Here is a 21,468-nt window from a genome sequence, read left to right on the forward strand (position 1 = left end):
GTTGACAATTATCGTGTCAGTCTCTGTACACGAGTATCAGAATGTTCCTTTTCAAAGTGAAATGTGAACCCGATCGTTTTCACTAGAATCATGGAAATGTTTAAATCAATGCATTTTACTTATAAATACTTAATAAAACTGAATGTTTCTTTTTGATGAGCAGGAATAAATAGGACGACTCTGACAATTGTGTCGGGCTAATCAACCATGTGGAGAATGGCAAACAGAACTCTTTACTTTTTTTTTTTTTAATTTTTTTTTTTTTCAACGTTTATTTATTTTTGGGACAGAGAGAGACAGAGCATGAACGGGGGAGGGGCAGAGAGAGAGGGAGACACAGAATCGGAAACAGGCTCCAGGCTCTGAGCCATCAGCCCAGAGCCCGACGCGGGGCTTGAACCCACGGACCGCGAGATCGCGACCTGGCTGAAGTCGGACGCTTAACCGACTGCGCCACCCAGGCGCCCCAAGAACTCTTTACTTTTCACACATCCCATTTCATAAAGTGAAAAAATAAGTCCATGCGTTAACGATGGCCGTCTCAAAAACCTATCAATGGTTTGGTGTGAAAGATGTCTTCACAGTTTTACTCTTCTGCACGAGGGGCCCGAATTTGGGCAAGGTCAAAATTGAAAGAGTTATGAACTTAAGTACGAGATATGAACTTAATTATTGGATGGCAGAAACTAGTTATGAGCAATGTTTTAACAATATACTTTTAATTTTTTTTAAGTTGCCTTATTCCGACAGAGAGACAGAGAGAGTGAGCGGGGGGAGGGGCAGAGAGAGAAAGAGAGAGAGAACCCCAGGCAGGCTCTGTGCTCTCAGCACAGAGCATGACGTGGGGCTCAAACTCACGAACTGTGAGATCATGACCTGAGCCCAAACCAAGAGTCGGAGGCTTAACCGAATGAGCCACCCAGGTGCCCCAGCAACATTTTTTTTAAAAAAACACACAGAAATAGGTAGTAATTATTTAGGAAAATTAATGTTTTCCAAAAGAAGGACTTTATGTTAAAATGTAAAAAAAATATGCCAAAAGAACAAAGAATTAACAGAATCTGTTTATAAAAAGGGACTTGCATTGTTTGGGAGTAGGTTATATTAGTTAGAAAAACGGGCAGCAGATCTCAATGCTGGGTGTGTTCTTTGCATAGATCATTAGTGTAACAATTTATAGTAAAGAATACAATACTCATGAGTAATTTAATTAACATCAAGCCAACCCATTTAAAAAATTAACACGTCATTTCTCCTTTCAAACTCATTATTTATAGCTATTTTATACATAAGAAAATGGATTTTACTTTCCCCTTGGACCATCCAAGCTTGTTGCATAACCTCAAATTTGTCTCTTACTATTTTCTTTTATGTTTTGCACACGGACATTTTTAGTTTATGATAAAAGTTTTCTTTTTTTTTCTCCTGATTAAAAAATATATCTGTTATCTTGCATGTACATATTATTATAACTGATCTTTTTTTTTAATCTTTCTTTTAAAACTCTGTATGTACATTAACATAACCCAAAGGCATTTATACAAGCTTTCAACCTGTTACTGCTGGCTATGCTATGCTGTATTAAATAACAGCAGGGGTATTTTAAAATGATGCTGTTCGAGTATCGAAAAATTGCTTCTTATTAACTCAAATTAATATTAGTTTAAGGTCTTATGGTTAACTAAGGCTCTGGAAGTTATAATCTGACGCATTAACACTGTGTGTCCTCTTAGCATTCTACAGAATAATCTTTTTCTATAAAGATACTACCCTTTATTATTAATTTACCTGAACTCTGTATTTTGCAATTTTGTAATCTTAGATAAATTGATGTTAGTTTATGACCAGGAAAAATGGTAGAGAAAAGTTAGGCAATTCAAAATAATTGCACTTTCTACAGGCAAATAAACCCACATTGTACAGACTAGAATATTGCATCCACATTGGTTTTATGATGGTGGTAGAATCAGGGAGAAGGCATAGAGCTGTTTACAAACCCAAATTATTAAACCAGTTTCATTTTTCCAAAGAATCATCTTGATTAGAATATTATACAAATTATTCTGCTTACGCAATTATAGATGAGATATTAAAACTTTTAAGATGTTTTAACAGTCATGCTTTTGCTTATTTTATACCCTAGTAACCAAGATCACTAATTAAGCCTTGTTTTCCCCCCTTTTTATAATTATATAGTTTAGCAACAAATTATAAATTTTAGTTTTAGCAAGAAAACTTAAATAGTTTTAGCAAGAAAAAAATTCTCAAAGAGTCAACAGATTTAAAGCATGAAAGTAGAAAAATATTTTAGAAATCTTTGGATTCTTCACATTTATGTGAGTGCTTGATATGGTAATATTTCTTTTAGGAAAAAGAAGTTTGCAATAGGTGCTTAGTCCATTAGATTTGAAAAGATCTTGGGGCGCCTGGGTGGCGCAGTCGGTTAAGCATCCGACTTCAGCCAGGTCACGATCTCGCGGTCCGTGAGTTCGAGCCCCGCGTCAGGCTCTGGGCTGATGGCTCAGAGCCTGGAGCCTGTTTCCGATTCTGTGTCTCCCTCTCTCTCTGCCCCTCCCCGTTCACGCTCTGTCTCTCTCTGTCCCAAAAATAAATAATAACGTTGAAAAGATCTTAACCATAGTCTGACCTATTAACTTCCTCCAGGAGTGAATAAACTGTATCAATTTGTTTGCTCAAAATGTTTTCCTTTATGTAAAATAGATCATTTTATCAACTCCTGTACAAGTTGGAGGAGCTAAGAGAATCTAAGATAGAAACAGACACTACCAGCGTCTTTTAAGAAAGTTGATCAATTAAGTCCTATAATTAAGCACCATCAGGTCATTGGGAGGACGCGTTTTTGAAAGTCCGAGTAATTTGGGGATCTCCTTTTGAATTTAGCAGCGTACGTTCTCTCTCTTATAATGCCTACATCCCTCACAATAATAACCTCCTTTTAACCTCATATATAAATTTCCGAAGAGAGGTTAATTTTGAATCAGTCATTACTTAGGGACATTCAAGAGAGCTTTTCATTTCCTTTCATCTTTGGTATAGGGTGTTCACCTTTGTCACTATCAACAGCTATTGGGACCATGATGAGTACACGATACAAACCAGAACTTTGGGAGGCATCTGGGTGGCTCCGTTGGTTGAGCATCTGACTTCAGCTCAGATCGTGATCTCACGGTTCGTGAGCTCGGTCGGGTCCTGCATCAGGCTCTCTGCTGTAGTGCAGAGCCTGCTTCGGATCCTCTGTCCCCTTCTCTCTCTCTGCCTCTCCCCTCCTCACGTTCTCGCTCTCAAAAATAAACATTAAAAAAAAAAAAAGCCAGAACTCCAGGATAAGGAAGAGCTTCTGAAATGAGAACAGAACTTCTACTGATACCAACACGAAATATGCAAACACAGAACCCAATCAAGAGTTACAGAAATGAACACACAACCCCTTTTCAACCTCTGTATTCTCAAATGCCGGAAACCATCAGAATCCTCAACCACATTCCTCCCAGAATCCTCAAACACATTCCCCTCACCAAAGCAAAAGCGTACCAGGGGCATCCGATTCCAGAACGCCCGTGGGTTGCCCCGTGACAGAAACCGCTCCGTGGCCAGGCTAATCGCACGGTGGTCGGCACTGCTCCTGCCACCAGTGTGGGCACACCCGGCTGTAGCTCCCTCAGAACCAGAAACGAACTTGGCCGAGAACCCGATGCAGCTCCGTCAGCTCACAGGAGAGTCCCCGGAGGAGCCAGGGGAGGGTGAGGGCTCCACGGCCCTGGGTCTGGACGAGGTGTGCGTGACCTTGACGCCATCGGTGGGAATCCCAGGAGTAAGCTGTCAGGGGAGAACCAGAGACCAGTGCTTTTAGGAAAGGGAAGAAAACAATCACTCGTGAAAAGTGTGAGGGGGCTGCTTTTCTGACGGCCAGCAGGTCAAATACAAAGCACGAGTATTTAAAGGGAAAAATCAAAAATGACCAAGATGACCGTGTTTATAGTGGTCTATTCGTGGTGGAAAATAGCAGCTTTCTCACATGGCTGTCATATTCAGAACATGCCCTCAGATTTCGGCACAGCAAAACTCAGGGATCAAGTGTTGTTTTTGTTAGAGAGTCCACATTTCTGGGAGGTATTCAAGGCTTATTGTTTGGGGAAACAGAGCCAGTTACGACAGCCCTGTCGGTTTTTTTCCTTTTTTTTTTTTTTCTTCCCTTGACTGTGGCATATGAAGTGCTTAGTCACTGGAAACAAGGAAGGTTGGGGGGGGGGGGGACTTGGCTGGCTCAGTCGGTGGTGCCACTCTTGAGGTAGTGGGTTTGAGCCCCGTGTTGGGAGTAGACATTACTTAAAAAAATAAGATCTTAAAAACAAACAAACAAACAAACAAGGCACAGCTTCACCTTTTGTTCCTGCAGTGTTCACATACGTTTGGTACATTAACTAAAGTCAGAGGATCATGAAAACGGGTCTCTCTAGAGAAGCCACATGAAGATAATGGACACGTGATCGTACTGGTCCCTTCAGCTGACCTGTCATCAGTTTTTTGGTAAGTAGACAGGGTGGGGAATGATCCGGACACCATTTCTGCCTGGACGGGTGGGACAGCCATGTGGGGGGCCTCCTCTGTAAGGGAGCCAGGGACCCTTGCGGGTCTGAGTTCTCTGGGCAGCAGACTAGGAGGAGAAAGCTGGGTGAGGCACCACTCAAAACTCGGGGCCGGGATTCCTCGCCCATCCCGGAGCCCCTAGATCAGAGACGTGTGTGTTTATTTTTTTTTATAAAACCCCTGCCCTTGCCCGTCTTGTTAAAGAAGGGATGACCACTCTGGCTCATCCGGGCAGCTCCCTGCCGGTGGTCAGGCTTACTCGCGCCCACCTCTCTTACCTCCACGGACCCCTCAGATGAGTGACTTCCTCTCCCTCCCCAGCGCTCTGCTCTCAACTCTCCACTTCACTTTTCCCTCCTGCTTCCAGACTCACCTCCTCCTGGAACCTTCTTCTTTCACCAAGCTCACTTCTAAGGGTTCTTTCCTCTGGCTCTGGCTTCACAACCATTGGATTGTGGGGATTTGGGAACACCTGCCTGTGTGGAGGTGTGCTTGGCTCCTGTGTGTTCCAGCTTTCCTTCTAAACTGAGCACTCTCTTTTGCATCTGCCGCACATGGATCTCCCTGAAGATAGGATCTCTTTCCTCCTTTCCTCTTCGGATCTGGTGCCTCCTGGGAGCAGAGTCTGTGTCTCTTTCCACTGAACTTCTCCACGGCCATATTTGTGCAGGGGTCCGCCTCTCCACAGATCTCGTCAGCCCAAGGACAAAGGTCTCTGGTAAATGTCTTTGGATGATGATGATGGTGATTTCAAGCCACCGTGTCGAGGAATGTTTTGAATACAGACAGTGTTTTTAGTGACCCTTTACTGGGCCTCCCTTCCTGTCCAGCTAATAATCGTACCCTCCCATCCACTAGGACAGTCTTCCCCTTCTCCTCTCCATTCAAAGTACGAGTTAATGTGGGGCACTTGGGTGGCTCAGTCGGCTGAGCATCCGACTTTGGCTCAGGTCATGAGCTCACGGTTCATGAGTTCGGACCCCACATGAGACTTTGCGCTGACATCGTGAGCCTGCTCTGAATGCTGTGTCTCCCTCTCTCTCTGCCCCTGCCCCGCTTGCACTCTCTCTCTCCCTCAAAAATAAAAAAAAACATTAAAAAAAAAAGTACGAGTTAATGGAATGCACACACACACACACACACACACACACCCTCTCACTTCCAGAAGCTCTAAACCTCAGCTACTAGTGTGTGGCTCTGACCTGTCTAAACAGCCCTTGTCACCATAAGCGATGGTCCCCTCTCTGGGGCTGTTTCTAATGCCAGGAGAGAAGCAACGCTGGTAATGTACCGAGCCAGGGCCCCAGTGAGCTGAACCCTGCGCTACGCTGTGGCAGGTGCAGAAAGAAACCTCTCATTCCCATTCAGCTCTGCCACCTGCTGACCTTGGGAACATTATTCCACCCCTGCGAGCCTCAGTATCTCCCCAGGATTGTCGTAAGGGTTAAAGGAGACGTCGTATGTAAGGCTTTGGCACACTAGCAGAGGTACAGCAAGTGCTAGTAGGTTTCTGCAGCTAGAAGTTTCTGCAGACCCTCTGTCTTAGGAATTTTAAGCCCGGGCCCTTTGGCTTGAGATGACATAAGGTCCCTTCTGGAGCCTGGGAAATGAGTGAGGTTTGGAAGAGAACACCTTTACATGGTAAGAAGATTGTGGTCAACAGAATGATGGCTCCCCAAAGACACCCCTGTCCCACTCCCCCAGCACCTGGGAACGTATCACCTTACATGGCAAAGGGGGCTTGGAGGATGTGTCTAAGTTAAGGAGAGCTGAGAGAGGGGAAATTATTTTGGATTACCCAGGGGGCCCAAGGTAATCACAAGAGTCCTTCAGACACAGAAGAGGGATGTGGTGATGGAAGGCAAGGAATGCAGGAGGCTTCTAGAAGGTGAAAAAAAGGAAAGAAAATCGATTCTGCCCTAGGGCCAGAAGGAACGAGCCCAGCTGACTCCTTGACTTTAGCCTCGTAAACTTATTTTGGATTTCTGACTGTCAGATAACAGATATGCGTTGTGTTCGGCCACGAAGGTTTGTGGGATTTGCTTCAGCAGCCCCAGGAAAAGAGTACAGAGGTGGTTTTCTTTGTCAAACAAGGAAGCCAAGAGTAGGTGACTTTGTTTCCAGGTCTCCCAGCAGCCCGCCCCAGGGCCCGGCCTGCGGTTTTGTTTCAACAGACGTGGCCCGAAGCACAAAGTGCCCTTTTTCCTGCTAAGGGGGCCCCTCCGGGAGGTGATGTGAACAATGGTGTGCACCTGGTGCCCCTGACACGTTGAAAGGAAGTGCCAGCTTCCTTAATAAGAACAAACTCCAGGGGCGCCTGGGTGGCGCAGTCGGTTAGGCGTCCGACTTCAGCCAGGTCACGATCTCGCGGTCCGTGAGTTCGAGCCCCGCGTCGGGCTCTGGGCTGATGGCTCAGAGCCTGGAGCCTGTTTCTGATTCTGTGTCTCCCTCTCTCTCTGCCCCTCGCCCGTTCATGCTCTGTCTCTCTCTGTCCCAAAAATAAAATAAACGTTGAAAAAAAAAATAAAAAATAAAAAATAAAAAAATTAAAAAAAAAGAACAAACTCCAGGCAGGACCACGTGGGTTAGCCCCGGAAAGAGAATTGCCACGTGGGCAGGGGCAACGGGGTGCACGATCCCTCCTCTGTCCCCAGGAATCACCTGCATGCACCTTCCCCTTGAAAGGTTGTCACAAGGGGGCCTTGGAGACACTGGTCATCCCTTCACACTCTGGCCTAGGAGGTGGCACACTGTCCGTCTGCAGAACTGAATCCGAACCAGGTGTTCAGACAGACTTCAGGGGAGGCTCCAGGGTACCAAGGGGACGTGCACCCTGAGTGACTGGTGCCATCTTCTCTCCTTGTTCCACGTGGAGAGGCCATCTTTCATCCCCTGTTTGGGGATGCACCGTGGCTCGCAAGCTGGGGCCCAGGAGAACCAGGCCCGAGAGACGAACCCTTTCTGGTCTGCCTAAGGCCAATCTTCTGAGCTCTGGTTTCCAATAAATACTTGTCCTTTCCCTGGTGGCTGCAACTGATCACTTTTCCTCATCAGGAAGCCTGCGCTCCCCACCTATGGACATGACCTGGCTCCCCAGTCAGGCCGCAGGAGAACTGAGAGAAAGCACCCGTCACTCAACAGCATGTTAATTATCCTACACTTTCGGTTAAAGCACTAAATTGCTCACCAGGCCCCAAGAGTCTTTTGGTTGAAAATTTCATGCCATTTATCCATCCTGAGAGGGAAGGGGGCTTTGTATGAGTGCCAAATGCTCAACACATTGTATGCCAGTCATCCCCTGCCAAATCCTGGGAGGAAGGTACTAGTCTATCCCTACTTTACAGCTGAGCAAACTGAGTCTCGGAGAGGATACTTTCCCCAAAGTCACACAGACTTTTATGTGGTGGATCAAGGGCTTGAACTTGGAACCTATGGCCTTTCACCTTTTGAGTGTGCGGGTCGTTTAGGAAAGGCCACCCTGGTTGTGGGGAGAGCAGGTGGAGAGGGGGTAGAGGGACCATATTGTAAGAAAACTCATGATACATAGTCAGACAATGGAACGGAACAGTTGAAACGGGGACTGCCCTAGATAACCGGTAAGATCTTGCCAAGAAAGGAAGTCAGGAGCTAACTATAGAGCATGGCCATGACTGTCAGAACTCGGCTGGTCTCCGGACTCCGTCACTTCTCCCTGTTGGTGATTTTCCATTCTCCCACTGTTCCCCTGCAGGACTAGCTTTTAAACTCTGAAACCGAAAGAGACAGCCAGGAAGCTAGCAGCCAAGGAGTCTTTGTCCAGTTCTGCAGCTAATTTTGGAGGAGAAAGAAACCCTACAATATGGTGTTTGTGTGGGTAGTTTCGAGAAATGTAAAAATAAAGGGAGCGGGCGCTGAATCCTGGGTAGCCGAGAAGGAGGAAGACGGGAGCTTGCAGGGGATGGCCTGGGATGGAGACTACCTACCTTTTCTTTCTGGAATAGTTACTGAGCCCCATGAGGTGCCAGGTCCAGGGCTAAGCTGGGTGGGGTGTAGAGTGGGGTTTAGTTTGGATGGTCGGAGAGTCGTCTCGGGGGAGGTGGCCTTAAGCTGGAATCTGAGGGATGAGAGGGGAGTTGGCCATGTCCAGAAGCAGGGAGAATGATCTAGATAGAGAACACTATATGCAAGGTCCCAGGGGTGAGAGAAAAAAAAAAGAGAGATAAAATGGTGATGAGAGAGAAGGGTCTGGTCAGGGACCCTTGTAAACCATGAAGGGGTTTGGCCCTCAGTGTTGTCAGATGCCATTGAACTTTTAAGCAGGGGGTACGCCACAGGATTTGTGTTTTGAAAAGTCACTCTTGCTGTCTGCCGAGACCAGCTTTGGAGGGGGACTGGAATGGAAGAAGTGAGAGCGTGAACAGCCATCAGAGAGGTCCAGGCAAGACGTGTGGCCACCTGGACTAGGCTGGTGGGGGGGGGGGGGGACATGGGGAGAAGAGGGCCGACTCTAGACATTTATTGGAGGGGAAAATCAACCTTACTGAGGAGGTGAATGTAAGAGCTGAGGGAAAAGGAAGAAGCAGGAATCACCTTGGCGTTCCACCTCAGCCACGTGGAGAGGCGCTGGGTAATTTTCTAAAGTGAGGCACCCTGGAGGTGCAGACAGGTTTTATAATAAGGGACTCTATTTCGGGCAAAGATGAGCTGTTTACACCTCATCGGAGTGGAGAGAGCAAGTAGGCCGGTGGATGTATGCATCTGGAGCTCAGAGGGGCGGTCTGGGCTGGAGATACGCAAGTGCGGGAACCATTAGCATAACCATGCTATTTAAAGCCCTGGAAATGGAAGAGATGATCTAAGGAGAGAAGGGCAGAAAGTCCTGGGCAAGCCCTGAGGCATTCAGATGGGTAGAGATCCCGCAGAGGTGGAATAGACCCAGAAGATGTAGGGGGCAACCACCCCATTCACCCAGTTAGCAAACCCACAGGGGGTGGCCTGGGGCATGTGCAGCAGAGGCTGGGGACCCCAAGGCATTAGGACAAGGCCCTTGCCCTCAAGGGGTTCACAGTTTATGCAGGAGCAGCCTTAAGAGCCAATATTTACATTACAGTGTGGTATAGTATTTATAGAGATGGGCCCAGAAGAAGGCACTGGAAGATCCGTCTGTAGTCTCAGGTGCCAGAAACAGGTATGGCTGAGTCTATGGAAGGGGCCGTGGACCTCAGGAAGGTGGAGAGAAAGGATGCAGGGACTGAGAATTCTTTGGGATCTGGCGTCCTTCCTTGAGACTCCCTAAATCCCCTGGACCCACCGGCCTCTTCCTTCCAGAGCCCCCACAGGCCATGAGCGTCGCTAGGGAGCCCTGCTCCTTCCTCATTTCCACCCCACCTCCAGCCCTCTAGGTCCCCTCCTCTGTCCTGACCGGCTCGCTCCCTTAGGAAGAGAACTGTGTTCTGAAACAGGATTAGCTGGACAGCAGAATGGCTGTAGCCTGGAGCCTTGCCCCCCATATTAGCGGGATGTCGTCCCCCAAACTGCTGCAATGAAGCAACAGGAAATGAATCCTGCTGTTGAGAAATCATGCATGTTGACCAGCTCGTATTTCACACTGCTTGAGGAAAAGAGAAATCTGTCTCACTGAGCTTTTCAGAGAGAAACGAGGTCAGTAACCACCCCCCGCCCCCCGTCACTGCAGGCCAGAGCCCTCCACCAACAACCCCCCACTCCTGGCAGCTGCTGAATGCCACGGACTGGGCGCCTCTTGGGCCCTGGGCTGCCTGGCTCACGGTGCCCGCGTGGCTCACTCTCCTGTGGTTATGTTGAGTCCACAAACCCGCATAGCCTGGCTCCAACCTCTCCCTCCGTCCTCACCCCGCGCTGCCTCCTTCCTGTGCCCCGTACCCGGTCCAGTCTGGACAAGCCCTGGGGATCCTGGCTCTCAACACTTGCCTGGTTAATACTCTGCCTTGGAGACTGAGGAGGCTCTGAACCTGCCTTCAGGCTCAGTCTCTGTGTTGGTGCCTCTATTTGTTAAAGCTCTCACTGCTCCGTCGTTCAGAGAGGATTTCTTCTTCCTTTGAACATGTTTAGTGTGTTCCTATTTCATCGCTTATGGCTCATTTAATCTTTAATTATAATGCTTTGTGGGCATGCTTTATCTCCCCTCATGGACTCTGTAAACTACAGAAGATCAAGCCTCGTGTCTGGGGTCAAGTCTCATTTATCTCCATCCACAGCTTCGGCAAAGAGCTTGGGCATGCTTGTGGAGTGGATGAGGTTTGGTTAAAGTTGCAGAGGGGATGTGTGCTGATGTGGGAAATACAGTCTAGGGCTTGCTGTGATTGGCTCCCTGGGAAAACCCACCTCTGCTAAGAGAATCTATGAAGGGATAGAGAGTAGTTTGTCCATCCATCCACCCATCCATCCACCCATCCATCCATTCAACAAATACTTATTAAGCATCTATGCCAGAAGTAATGTTAGATACTGGAGATCTAGTCCTAAGTCTGGATCAGTTCTTGCTCACACAGAGATTCTGTCCTAGCCCAGGGACATAGATCATAAACAAAGAAAACATCACGTAGTGGTAAGCGTCACTGATCAAAATAAGTCAGTGATGTGCTCGTGTGACCGTCAAGTGGTTGGGGAGGGGGTCTCTGAAGAAGCGACGCTAAGGAGAGACCTGAAGTGGGGTTGAGGTGGCAGGGGGAGGTGTGGGCATGAGCTGCCCCAGACAGGGGAACGGATGGGACAAAGCTTTGAGGTCGGGGAAGGTGGGGACCGAGATGGGATGAGTTTAATGGGTACCAGGAACAGAAGGAAAGCAAGAGTGGCCGGATCCTGGGGAACAGGAGGTGATGGACACAAGTGACCCACAGTTCAGTAGGGAGATGGTGGTGACACAGTCATATGTGCCGGCAGAGTGCATACATACAGCGTGGGCTTCTGGCCAAGGTATGGATTTGGTCCTCACTCTAATTATTACCGATGTGTGAACTTGGGCAACTTTTCTGAGTCTTAGCTTCTTCCTTTGTAAAATATCTCATTTGTGGACTTTTTGTGAAGCAGATGGTGTAAAGGAAATAAGCACCCATGCTGTTGACAATAAATGGTAACCTGAAATCCAGGTAGTAACCTAGACACCAGGCATTACAGGATGAGGGACGACCGGGAGCCCAGAGCTAAGCAGGGACGAGTTAGCCCTTGTCCCGCGGAGGCTTCCTGGCTCTGTCCTCCTTCTCTTCCTCTCCACCACCCGATCTCTCTCCTTCCATCTTTTTCTTACCTGATTACATTTCTTTTTATTCTCACCACAGTTTCTTACTCTCCACTTTCCTTCACATTATTTCAAATCCCAGCAGCTCGACTGCCCCAAATTTAGAATCAAGACGTATTTTTTAAGTACCGATTGTTGAGTATGGTTTTGTCTTCCTTTAGAAATCAGGTGTGTTGGTATGGAAGTTCCTCAAAAAATTAAAAATAGAACTACCTTATGGCCCAGAAATTGCACTGCTAGGTGTTTATCCACGGCATACAGGTGTGCTGTTTCGAAGGGACACACGCACCCCGATGTTTATAGCAACACTATCCACAATAGCCAAAGTATGGAAAGAGCCCAAATGTCCATCGATGGATGAACGGATAAAGACGATGTGGTATATATATACAATGGAGTATTACGCGGCAATCAAAAAGAATGAAATCTTGCCATTTGCAGCCACGTGGCTGGAACTAGAGGGTATTATGCCAAGCGAGATTAGTCAGTCAGAGAAAGACAGATATCATATGACTTCACTCATAAGAGAACGTTGAGATACCAAACAGATGAACATAAGGGAAGGGAAGCAAAAATGATATAAAACCAGGGAGGGGGACAAAGCACAAGAGACTCTTAAATATGGAGAACAAACAGAGGGTTACTGGAGGGGGTGTGGGAGGGGGGATGGGCCCAATGGGTCAGGGGCATTAAGGAATCTACTCCTGAAATCATTGTTACACTATATGCTAACTAACTTGGATGTAAATTAAAAAAAAAAAAAAAAGTCAGGTGTGTTGAATGCTGTTACGTCCCTGTTAATGGAAAACTAGCAGCAGCCTCCGCACCTAAATTAAGTAATTTTCTATGATCGTATGGCCCTCGGATGATGATTTTTTTCCACTGAGATCACTGTCTCTTAATAGAAAATGGCTCCTACCACTGGATTAAAGGATTAGAAAGAGATTGTCTCAAGGCATTCGGGGACTGGTGCCCCAGGAGAAGGTCTCTCCACTGGCTGAAGAGTGGAGATCTGGACGCCCTCCACAGGCCAGTAACCACTGAGTCACTCCAGGGATGCTCTGGAACATAGCCTGGACATCATGTTCAGCCGCTGGCTGGCTTCAGATCTGTGGCTTCCCTGCAGATGTGGAACAGGGCAGACGGGAGGGCAAGGGCAGCCTGGCTGGAGTCTGCAGGGGAGATGTGTAAAGACAGGCTCTGGCATAAAGGGTAATGTGACATGTCCTTTTCCCATTCTTGCGGCTGCCTGTAAACAAAGGTCAGGAAAGGACAGGTTTCGTGGGCGTGAGTGTGTGTGTGTGTGTGTGTGTGTGCGCGCGCGCGCGTGCGCGTCAGGTGGAAGAGGGAGCCACAGAGAGAGACCCCCACATGCTGTTCAAGGCTTGTACTGAAAGGGGCCTAGTGGTTGGGAGAATAAGGTGAGGGGCCAATACGTAAGCCAAATGGAGGCTCTATCTCTCCCTTGCTTTTCTACTTTCTGGGAAGGGACAATCCAGTAGCTGGTGGTGGCTCGCTGTGGCTGGTAGGTCATCTAGTCCAACTGCCCACTGGTGGGACACTGAGGACCCAAGCTAAGTGACTTGCCCAAGTCCTCTCTCACACAGAGAGGCAGAGATAAAGGCCTAGTGTACTTCCCTCCATACCAAGTCATCTTTGAGTCTGGGTGATGGCGGTAAGAACACGGTAGAGGGACAGTCTCTCTGTACTCTGACTTTAGGGATCCCAGATGTCTAGCTTCAAGTCCTGCCCTGGCTCATGCTCCAGAGTCTGAGCCCCTTATGCTCAAGGTCTGCCTTTCAGTGGGGCAGGGCTGAGGGGAGCCCTGGGTTGTGCACTGGAAGGCGGTCCAAGACTTATCCATGGACACAGAGAAGCCACGTGGGACAAACAGAGAGCTAACTTTAAAAATGAATAAGGTAGAGATTTTCATCCCCACAGAGGCCGAAATAAGGTCACATGAACTATTACTACAGCTCAAGGATCTCAAATTACACTTGATCTTGCCCAAAAGGCTGAGAAGCGATCAAGGATCTCAAATTAGATGCCAGGAAGGCGCTTAGGGGAAACAAGACCCCCAGCCCGTGGGGCTGGTCTGATTTGGAGGGGTCTGGCTCCTTGGTGCCTTAGAGGCTCTGCTCCAGAAGATCAAGGGCAAGTTGTAGTGATGGCAGAAGTTATAGGCACTGGGTCCTCCTGCCATTTTCCTTTGATGCCTCCCATTCTCAGGTGGCCACTTCAGTGTCCCTTCTTGGAATGAAGGGCCCAAGGGGGTGGGAGGACTGGGAGGGTGTCCTTAGCTAAGCCTGGCCTCCTGGCTGCCTGGTCTCATCAGTTTATCACTGGCCTGGGCAACAGCTGGAATGGCAAGGGAACACTGAGGAGGGAGCGGGTGGTGCTGGGACCAGATCTCACATGCCATATGGTAGGGGCCGAGGGGCAGGGGCCTGGCAGGAATGTCTGTTCCCTTCTCTCCACTCCCATGCTGAATAGAATGGCAACGCCCAAAAGGAATTCAACAGTGGGCCTTTGGAAGCCATCTTTCTCTCCCTTTGTCTCCCTGCGACAAGTTTTTAAACACATTTTTTTTTTTTTTTTTTTTTTTTTGCCCAAATCGCTGAATTAATGAAGAAGAATCTGGCTGTTTTCTCTTTGCACCAAGCTCTGAACACAACAGCAGACAGTGGGATGAGCATAAGGAGCGCTCCACGGTGGTAATTCCGCACTGGACCAGGGCCTGGCCTCGGAGCAGGTGCGTGACCTGGCAAGGGGGTGCCCGGGCGGCCTCTAGCTGCTCCCTGTCAAGGGCCACTTGGGAGGGACAGATGGAAGGGAGAGACAACCAGCAACCTCCCTGACTTTATTTCAGATTAGGGCTCTTTAACCAGGGGACCGCAGGCCTCTCGACTCTTAGTGAGTTCAGCTCTCGGCCTGCTCAAGACAAAATCAGAAATGCGACGGTTCTGCGACCACCACAGGACATCGAATCAGCACTTACGAATGAGCCTCAAGAAAGCATGGAGCTGAGATGGCTTTCCTGGTGACAGCTGCCCTTCAAGGAACAGAGAAGTCCTGGGACACAACTCATCTGGAGAGTGGGAAGAGGGAAGCTCCCCAACTCGCTTAATGAGGCCAGCAAAACATCGATACCCTAAGTCGGTTTATTATTAACCTGGCCGGTAGGAGTGATGGCAAGGGCATCCTAGTGTGTGAGAAAGAAAACACGCAAGCCCATCTTGTTATTAATATATAAACACAAAAATGTGAAACACAGTATTGGCCAGATCCGGCGATGCACGGGAAAGACAACCCATCAGGGCCATGTTGGATTACTCCTAGGAATGCAAGATGAATGTAACCGGGGGAAAGCTGATGAATGTAATTTGCTTTATGAACAGAATAAAAGCAAAAATCTACTGAAAATAAAAGCTTCCTGAAAAAATTCACAGCCCTTCTTATGGAAACTCTCGGGAAACCAAGAGTAGAAGCAAACTTCCTTAGTCTCATAGAAGATGTTTGCGAAAAACCTACGATAAATCGCATACTTAACGGTGAGATGTTGCAAACATCCCCTTTCAGGCCAGGAAGAAGGTAAGATGCCCATTATCACTGCTTTTATTCACCACTGTATTGGAGGCCTCAGCTAGCACAGTCAACTAGAAAAATAAACAAAGGCATAAGGCTTGGAATGGAAGGAAACAAAACTTATTCGTGTAGATAATACGATTGTCTATATAGAACACTCTGCAGAATGATCATTAAAGTTAGTAAGAGGGTTTGAAAAGTTTCCTGGACACAGCATCAGTTTCCAAATGTCAGTGATGTTATTATAGGTTAGCAACAATTAGCCAGAAAATCTAATTTAATTTATTTTTTAAAGTTTATTTATTTTGAGAGAGACAGAGACAGTACAAGTGGGGGAGGGGCAGAGAGAGAATCCTAAGAAGGCTCTGCACTGTCAGCATAGAGCCTGAGGCGGGGCTGGAACCGATGAATCGTGAGATTTCTTTCTTTCTTTTTTTTTAAGTTTACTTATTTATTTGGGGGGGGCACAAGGGGGCAGGGACAGGCGGAGAGAGAGAATCCCAAGCAGGCTCTGTGCTGTCAGTGTAGAGCCTGATGTGGGATTTGATCCCACGAATCAGAGGATCATGACCTGAGCTGAAATCAAGATTCAGATTCAGACACTTAACCGACGACTAAGCCACCCAGGTGCCCTGTTTTGTTGTTGTTTTTTTTTAATTTAAGTAATCTCTGCAACCAGCGTGGGGCTTGAACTCACAACCCTATGATCAAGAGTCACATGCTTTTCTGTCTGAGCCAGCCAGACGCCTCTAGAAGAAGACTTCTTAAACAAAATGCAGGAAGCACAAACCATAAGGGATAGGATTGGCAAAGGTAACTACCTTAAACAATACTCAAAAAATGAAAAGCCACACCTCAAACTGGGAAAAGATATGGTCAAACCTACATCAAAGATCTGTGTTCAGAATATGTAAAGAACTGCTACATTTCAATAAGAGACAATACAATAGAAACATGGGCAAGTGACACAACAGATTATTCACAAAAGAAGAAACACAAATAGCTTGTAGACGTAAGAAGATCCTGAAATGTAAGTAATTAAGGCAATGCGAGTGAGATGCCGTTTTTACACCTCACAGATCAGCATAAAGTAGGGTGTAGGAATGGTGAGGATGGGGTTCACTAGGAACGCTGCAATGGTAGGGAGTAGTTGTATGTCCACTTTGGGAAAACCTCTGCCCGCACCTAGGAAAGTTGAACTCGCATGTGTCCCAAATCGTACACATGGGTACCATTAGACAGGCTCAAAAGTGTTTGTAGCAATGTGGTCCACGTTAGCCCCAAACTGGAAACAACACCCATGTGTCCTGAGAGCAGAAAGTAGAGATTTTGGCATGGCATGTGGTAGAAAATTATGCAGCAGTGAATAGGGTGAGCTCTGGCTAAGTGAAGATAAGAAGTGAGCCAGAGAAAGCACCACACAGTACGTTTCTATTTATATAAGGTTCAAAAGAGTCTAGAACAAACAACTTCTAGTCTAGGAATATACGCACAGTTGATAAAGCTATAAGAAGACGAGGGAATGAATAATCGAAATCGAGATAGAAGGGTGTAGGATTAGGGAGAAGCGCATCAGTAGTTTTGAAGGTACTGGCAATGTTCTGTTTCCTTACCTGGGTGACAGACTCATGCGAGATACTGAGCATACATATTTGAAACACTCTTTGGTCTATATGGTAGATTTCAAAATTAAACCACATTAAAAACAATAGAGTTTCACTGCTCACGTAGGGTGTGGTACATTTGGAAGTGGGTACCTGTGGCGGTGGGGGCCTGCCGGCCCCCCAGGAGAGCTTGGTCCCAGTTGGGAGAAGGGATGGGGCTTAACTGTTTGCCTGGGTTCCGGCAGGTGTATTAGACATGGTGGTGAACGCTATGAACGTCCTCAGAGAGAAGGTCAGAGGGACCTGTCCTTCATGGGGCTGAGAGTGGTCATCGCTGTTAGGGAGAGCGGCCAGACATTCATGGGTTAAGCCACCAAGACATGAGTGACACAAAAATCCTTTTCAAACGCTATTACTCAAAGCTGATCCCCCCAACAATTCAAGCAGCATTTGCACCTGACTCAAAAGGCCGGCTCTGTACAGGGGTGCGTCCCCTAGGCTATAAGTGGATTGTGTGGGGCTGGTGGGGCAGTCTGATAGGTCAAGGGAGAAAGTTTAGTTTAAAAGTAGTATTTGCTTTGGGGCTGGGGCTCAAACCTCACAGGGGTGATGACAGACTATGGGAGGTTTCTCATGAGAAGCCAGCATGGCTGAGCAAGGTGGTCTGGGGACCCGGCCACCAAACTGGGGTGGGATGAAAGGAAATGAGACCAAGGGATGAGGCTGGGGCCTAATGGAGGGTTTTGACTCTATGCTGCTGATGGAGACTTGACTCTGTCCACCGGAAGCTGTTGGCATCTCTTAAGTAAGGGAAGTGTTAGGATTTGATCCAAAATTTAGAAACGTTGAGCTGGGGGCTCGATGGAGGTTGGCCTGGACAAGGGAGGGGCAGGAGGCAGGGTGACAAGTGGCACTGGCCTGAGGTGACACAGGGACCACGGGTTTAGAGAAGATCAGAGAGAAGCCCTGCTTAAAACTGTCCTCAATATGAAGGTAGCACCAATGTCACAGTGACGATGTAGGGGGACTTGGGCTGTTTGGGGACCCATAAATTCTGCTACAAGGAGACTCTCTGCTAGATTCTCGACTTACCCAGCCCGCAGAAGGTAAAGAAAGGACAGAGATGGGAAGAGGGAGGGAAGAGTGAGTGCTGATCATGACGACGAGGCTTAACTCCACCCAACAGATGAGGTGATGAGGTTTTGTTTCTTGGCCTCAAGTCACACCGCTAGCAGATGACAGAGCCAGAAGCCAGCTCTGCACCCCCCAAAAGGAAACCGCCGCCCTGGACGCCATTCTGAGCAGTTAGGAGGCTCTTGTCAGGCCTGGATGTGGCGCGTCCCCTTCGAGTTGAGACCTCAAAGGAAGGGCATGTGTGGTGAGCAGACCTGTGCTCAGGGTCGAAGAAGAACAGATTTGTAAAGGCCCAAGGACAGGCGGGGCGTAGAAGCGGGGAGGTCATTTTTATGGGGATCTGGTACTGGCTGTACTAGGGTAAAGGGCCAGGTCACCTCCTCTCTCCTACGTGTCCCCATCTCCTGCTGCCTGCCTGAGTCCCACCCCAAAACCCAGCTTGGGTGAGTGCATGGCAAGATGGACCATTAGGTTACGTGCAGCTTTTCTTCCAATGGAACGACCAGGCTTCAACCCAAAGCTGCAGGGACCATTTGCATTGCTCGGTTATCCGGGATACTGTGTGTGCAACGTGGCCCATTTAGGACTCAGTTCTGGGTTAGTTAGTTAGCCTTCTGTTTAAATACCTGTAAGATGAGGATAATAATTGTCCCTCCTTTGTCTGGCATATAGGAGCAGTAGGTGATAGAAGGCCTAAAACAGGATCTATCTCAAAGCGAGCCCTGAATACCTACCTGGGGTTTGGATTCTTATTTTAATGCTGGGTGGCCATTGCAGAGCCCTAAGGCAAGGAAAAGCTCTTTTCTGCTGCCATCTAGTGTGAATCTTGGGAATAACACCCGAGTGGAGGCCAGGAGGAAAAGCTCTCCGGCGAGGTCACCAGTGCCTTGAGAGCTGCCCACTGGAATGTGGGCACGCTGAAGGGCCTGCCTTCCCGCCTGGCTGAGACCTATGCATGCCTTAGGCCACCCTTGCCTCTTGGCTTCCCCACCTTCCCAGTTTTGAACTGACAGTGTGCTTAGAGAGGTTCTATAAGTCACCACACCCGGGGACTGTGGGGAGCAAACCATAGATTTATTTTGCAAGTAACAGGTCCAGAAGGACCATAGGAAAAGGAACTCAAGGCTGAGAGCAGAAAGCTTGGATACAGAAAAGCCACAGGGAGGTCTCTAGGATTGTAGCCCCCAGGGAGAGCTGCAGAGGCAGACTGTGGAGTGACCCCAGCGCCTGGCCCGGTGGCTGGGGCTGCAGGGGCCCTGGGCACTCAACTCCAAGTGCAGCATTTGCAGGAGGAGCTGAACACCAGGCTCGCTGGGCAGCTTTGCTGGAATAGCCGCCCCCCTGCACAGCTATAGTAGCTGGACTGGTCCCCAGGGTTGGGGTAGAGCCCGTCAGCTTTGCCCCGGCAGAAGGTGTCTTGTTCGAGGCTGGGGCCACGCTCAGGTTCAGAAGGCTGGTCTGGTGCGGGGACTTCAGGTCCTGGTGGGCCTAAAGGAAGACCTGGGGAGACAGCGAACATTCAGCCAAGCCTCCCCCAAGAGATCCCAAACCCACAGGCCAAGCACACGGGCAACCACCACAGGCAGGCTGTGGCTCAATACCTCACCACTCCCCCCACCCAAAGGCAGAGGACAGCCAGGTGCCCCACAGCCCCACTTAGAGCTGCAGCGCAGCTCAACAGAAAACACGGGGGTGCCAGTGGCCATCTATCATCTGCAAAGACCAGCCACACACTGGCGAGGGCCTCCGGGGGTCTTGCGCTCCAGGTGAGCGCAGGCTTTCTCTTTGGAAAGAGAGGAGCAAAGCTGCAGCTCCCTGGCTGAGGGCCCCCAGAGGCAAGCCCTGGACAGGCGTTGCTGTTGTCAGAAAGGGGAAGAAGAGCCTGAAAAGAGAATGGCTTCCAAAGTTTCCTTGGCCCCTGGGGGTGCATGAAATTTGGGAAATCACAGGATTGGAATAAGGGTATTTCCCCAGAAGGAGCCAGGACCTGTAGTTCAGGGAGGGGGTGTTCCTACTCTACCCGCGAATTCCGCCTCTGGTCCCTGGCCCCTCACTCACTCAGCTCCAGCTGCAGTGTCTTGATGAGGGGATATGGGCCCTGGTTACAGAAGAAGCCAGCGAAGTCGTCCATGTCCAGCGCCCACACCATGGCGCCACCCAGTCCCTTCTGCTTCAGGTAGCTGGCCTGTGCACAAGGAGCAAGGCACAGGTGGAGGAACCCGGGGGAACCCGGCCCGGCCCGGCCCAGAACCCGCTTCCTCATCTGGATAGGGCTCTTTTTCCAGCACCCCCAGGTCATGAGTGGTCAAGGCTTCTGGACACAGCCCTGGGCGGGAAGCCTAGGCGACTGAGTCCTGATCCCTCTGGAATCCGCCCGTCTCAACAGGAGCATGGCCTGGGTGAGGGTGAGGGTGGGGGTTTGGGGAGTAGATGGGCGTCTGAACTTTCCTAGGTTGCAAGCTTTGACAACTCCGTCTTTTCTGTGCTGAGCTGCTGTGTTTGGGGGCACGGCCTGCGGGTTGTGACCAGTCCCGTTCCCATAGGGATGACAAAGCTTCCCCAGAGATCTGAACGATTTCCTGTCTTTAAGTCTTTGTCCTCCCTGAGGGCCTTCTTTCCTCCACCAGATCCCTGAGGTTTCCCCAGTGAATGGCTGTGTGTTCCCGCAAGTGGGTTTCCCTATCCCCTAAGCCTAACACGCCATGCGGGGAGTTGGAGAGTAGGGCTGGTCTGGAGCCCTTGCTGGCCCCAGTCTCCCATTCTGGCTACTTTCCCTCCAGCGGTGAGGGCCGACAGCTTGTTTTCGGAGTCCAGCCTGGCCTCTCCTCCCCACATGTCTTTGCTTCTCAGTTTCCTCGCCCTTCTGTTTTCAGACCTTCTCGAAGACCCTTCCACCGTGATCCCTTCTCCCATCTCCCCGCCGCCAGGATCACACTCCCTTCGCAATTCTCCCAGAGCGCTTTGTCTACACCTCTAGAAGGACCGGCCACTGTCTGCCCTGCATCACAGCTGACGTGAGATGTCCGGATAGACAAACCAGAGCAGGTGCCTCTGCAGGAGTTCGTGATCTCATGGGGGAGAGAGGCATGGAAGCACACAAATACACTTGTTTTGAGCCGCTGATACTGGGCAGGAGTGGGGAGTCATATAAGTAAATCAAAAGGTCTGTAATCTGAGCATGCACAAATGTTGTCATTGAGCTGAATAAAATGATACATCTCACTGTATGTATTTCTCCTCTTCGTACGTCTGTAGAATTTGTATTTTATTAAATGCAAACAT

General features: G+C 48.8%; 1 protein-coding gene and 1 long non-coding RNA gene across 7 annotated transcripts in view; one reads left to right on the forward strand and one right to left on the reverse strand.

Annotated features, from left to right (window-relative positions):
• Positions 1-4,302: 4,302 nt before the first annotated feature.
• LOC102899274 lies at positions 4,303-21,185 on the forward strand. Its single transcript, XR_442273.4, has 4 exons — positions 4,303-4,548; positions 14,495-14,615; positions 14,733-15,454; positions 21,060-21,185. It is a non-coding gene; the product is annotated as an uncharacterized LOC102899274 (long non-coding RNA).
• CHIT1 (chitinase 1) overlaps positions 19,240-21,468 on the reverse strand; it is a 35,543-nt gene continuing 33,314 nt past the window's right edge. For all 6 annotated transcript variants that reach the window (XM_019822008.3, XM_019822011.3, XM_019822009.3 and 3 more), the window contains 2 exons: positions 20,245-20,371; positions 19,240-19,686 (listed from right to left, as the gene is read on the reverse strand). In XM_019822008.3, the coding sequence (XP_019677567.2) occupies positions 19,451-19,686; positions 20,245-20,371 (363 nt within the window). In that variant the 3' untranslated portion in view covers positions 19,240-19,450. The remainder of the gene's footprint in view (positions 19,687-20,244; positions 20,372-21,468) is intronic.

This window comes from Felis catus, chromosome F1 (genome assembly GCF_018350175.1).
Source record: "Felis catus isolate Fca126 chromosome F1, F.catus_Fca126_mat1.0, whole genome shotgun sequence".
Lineage (NCBI taxonomy): Eukaryota > Metazoa > Chordata > Mammalia > Carnivora > Felidae > Felis > Felis catus.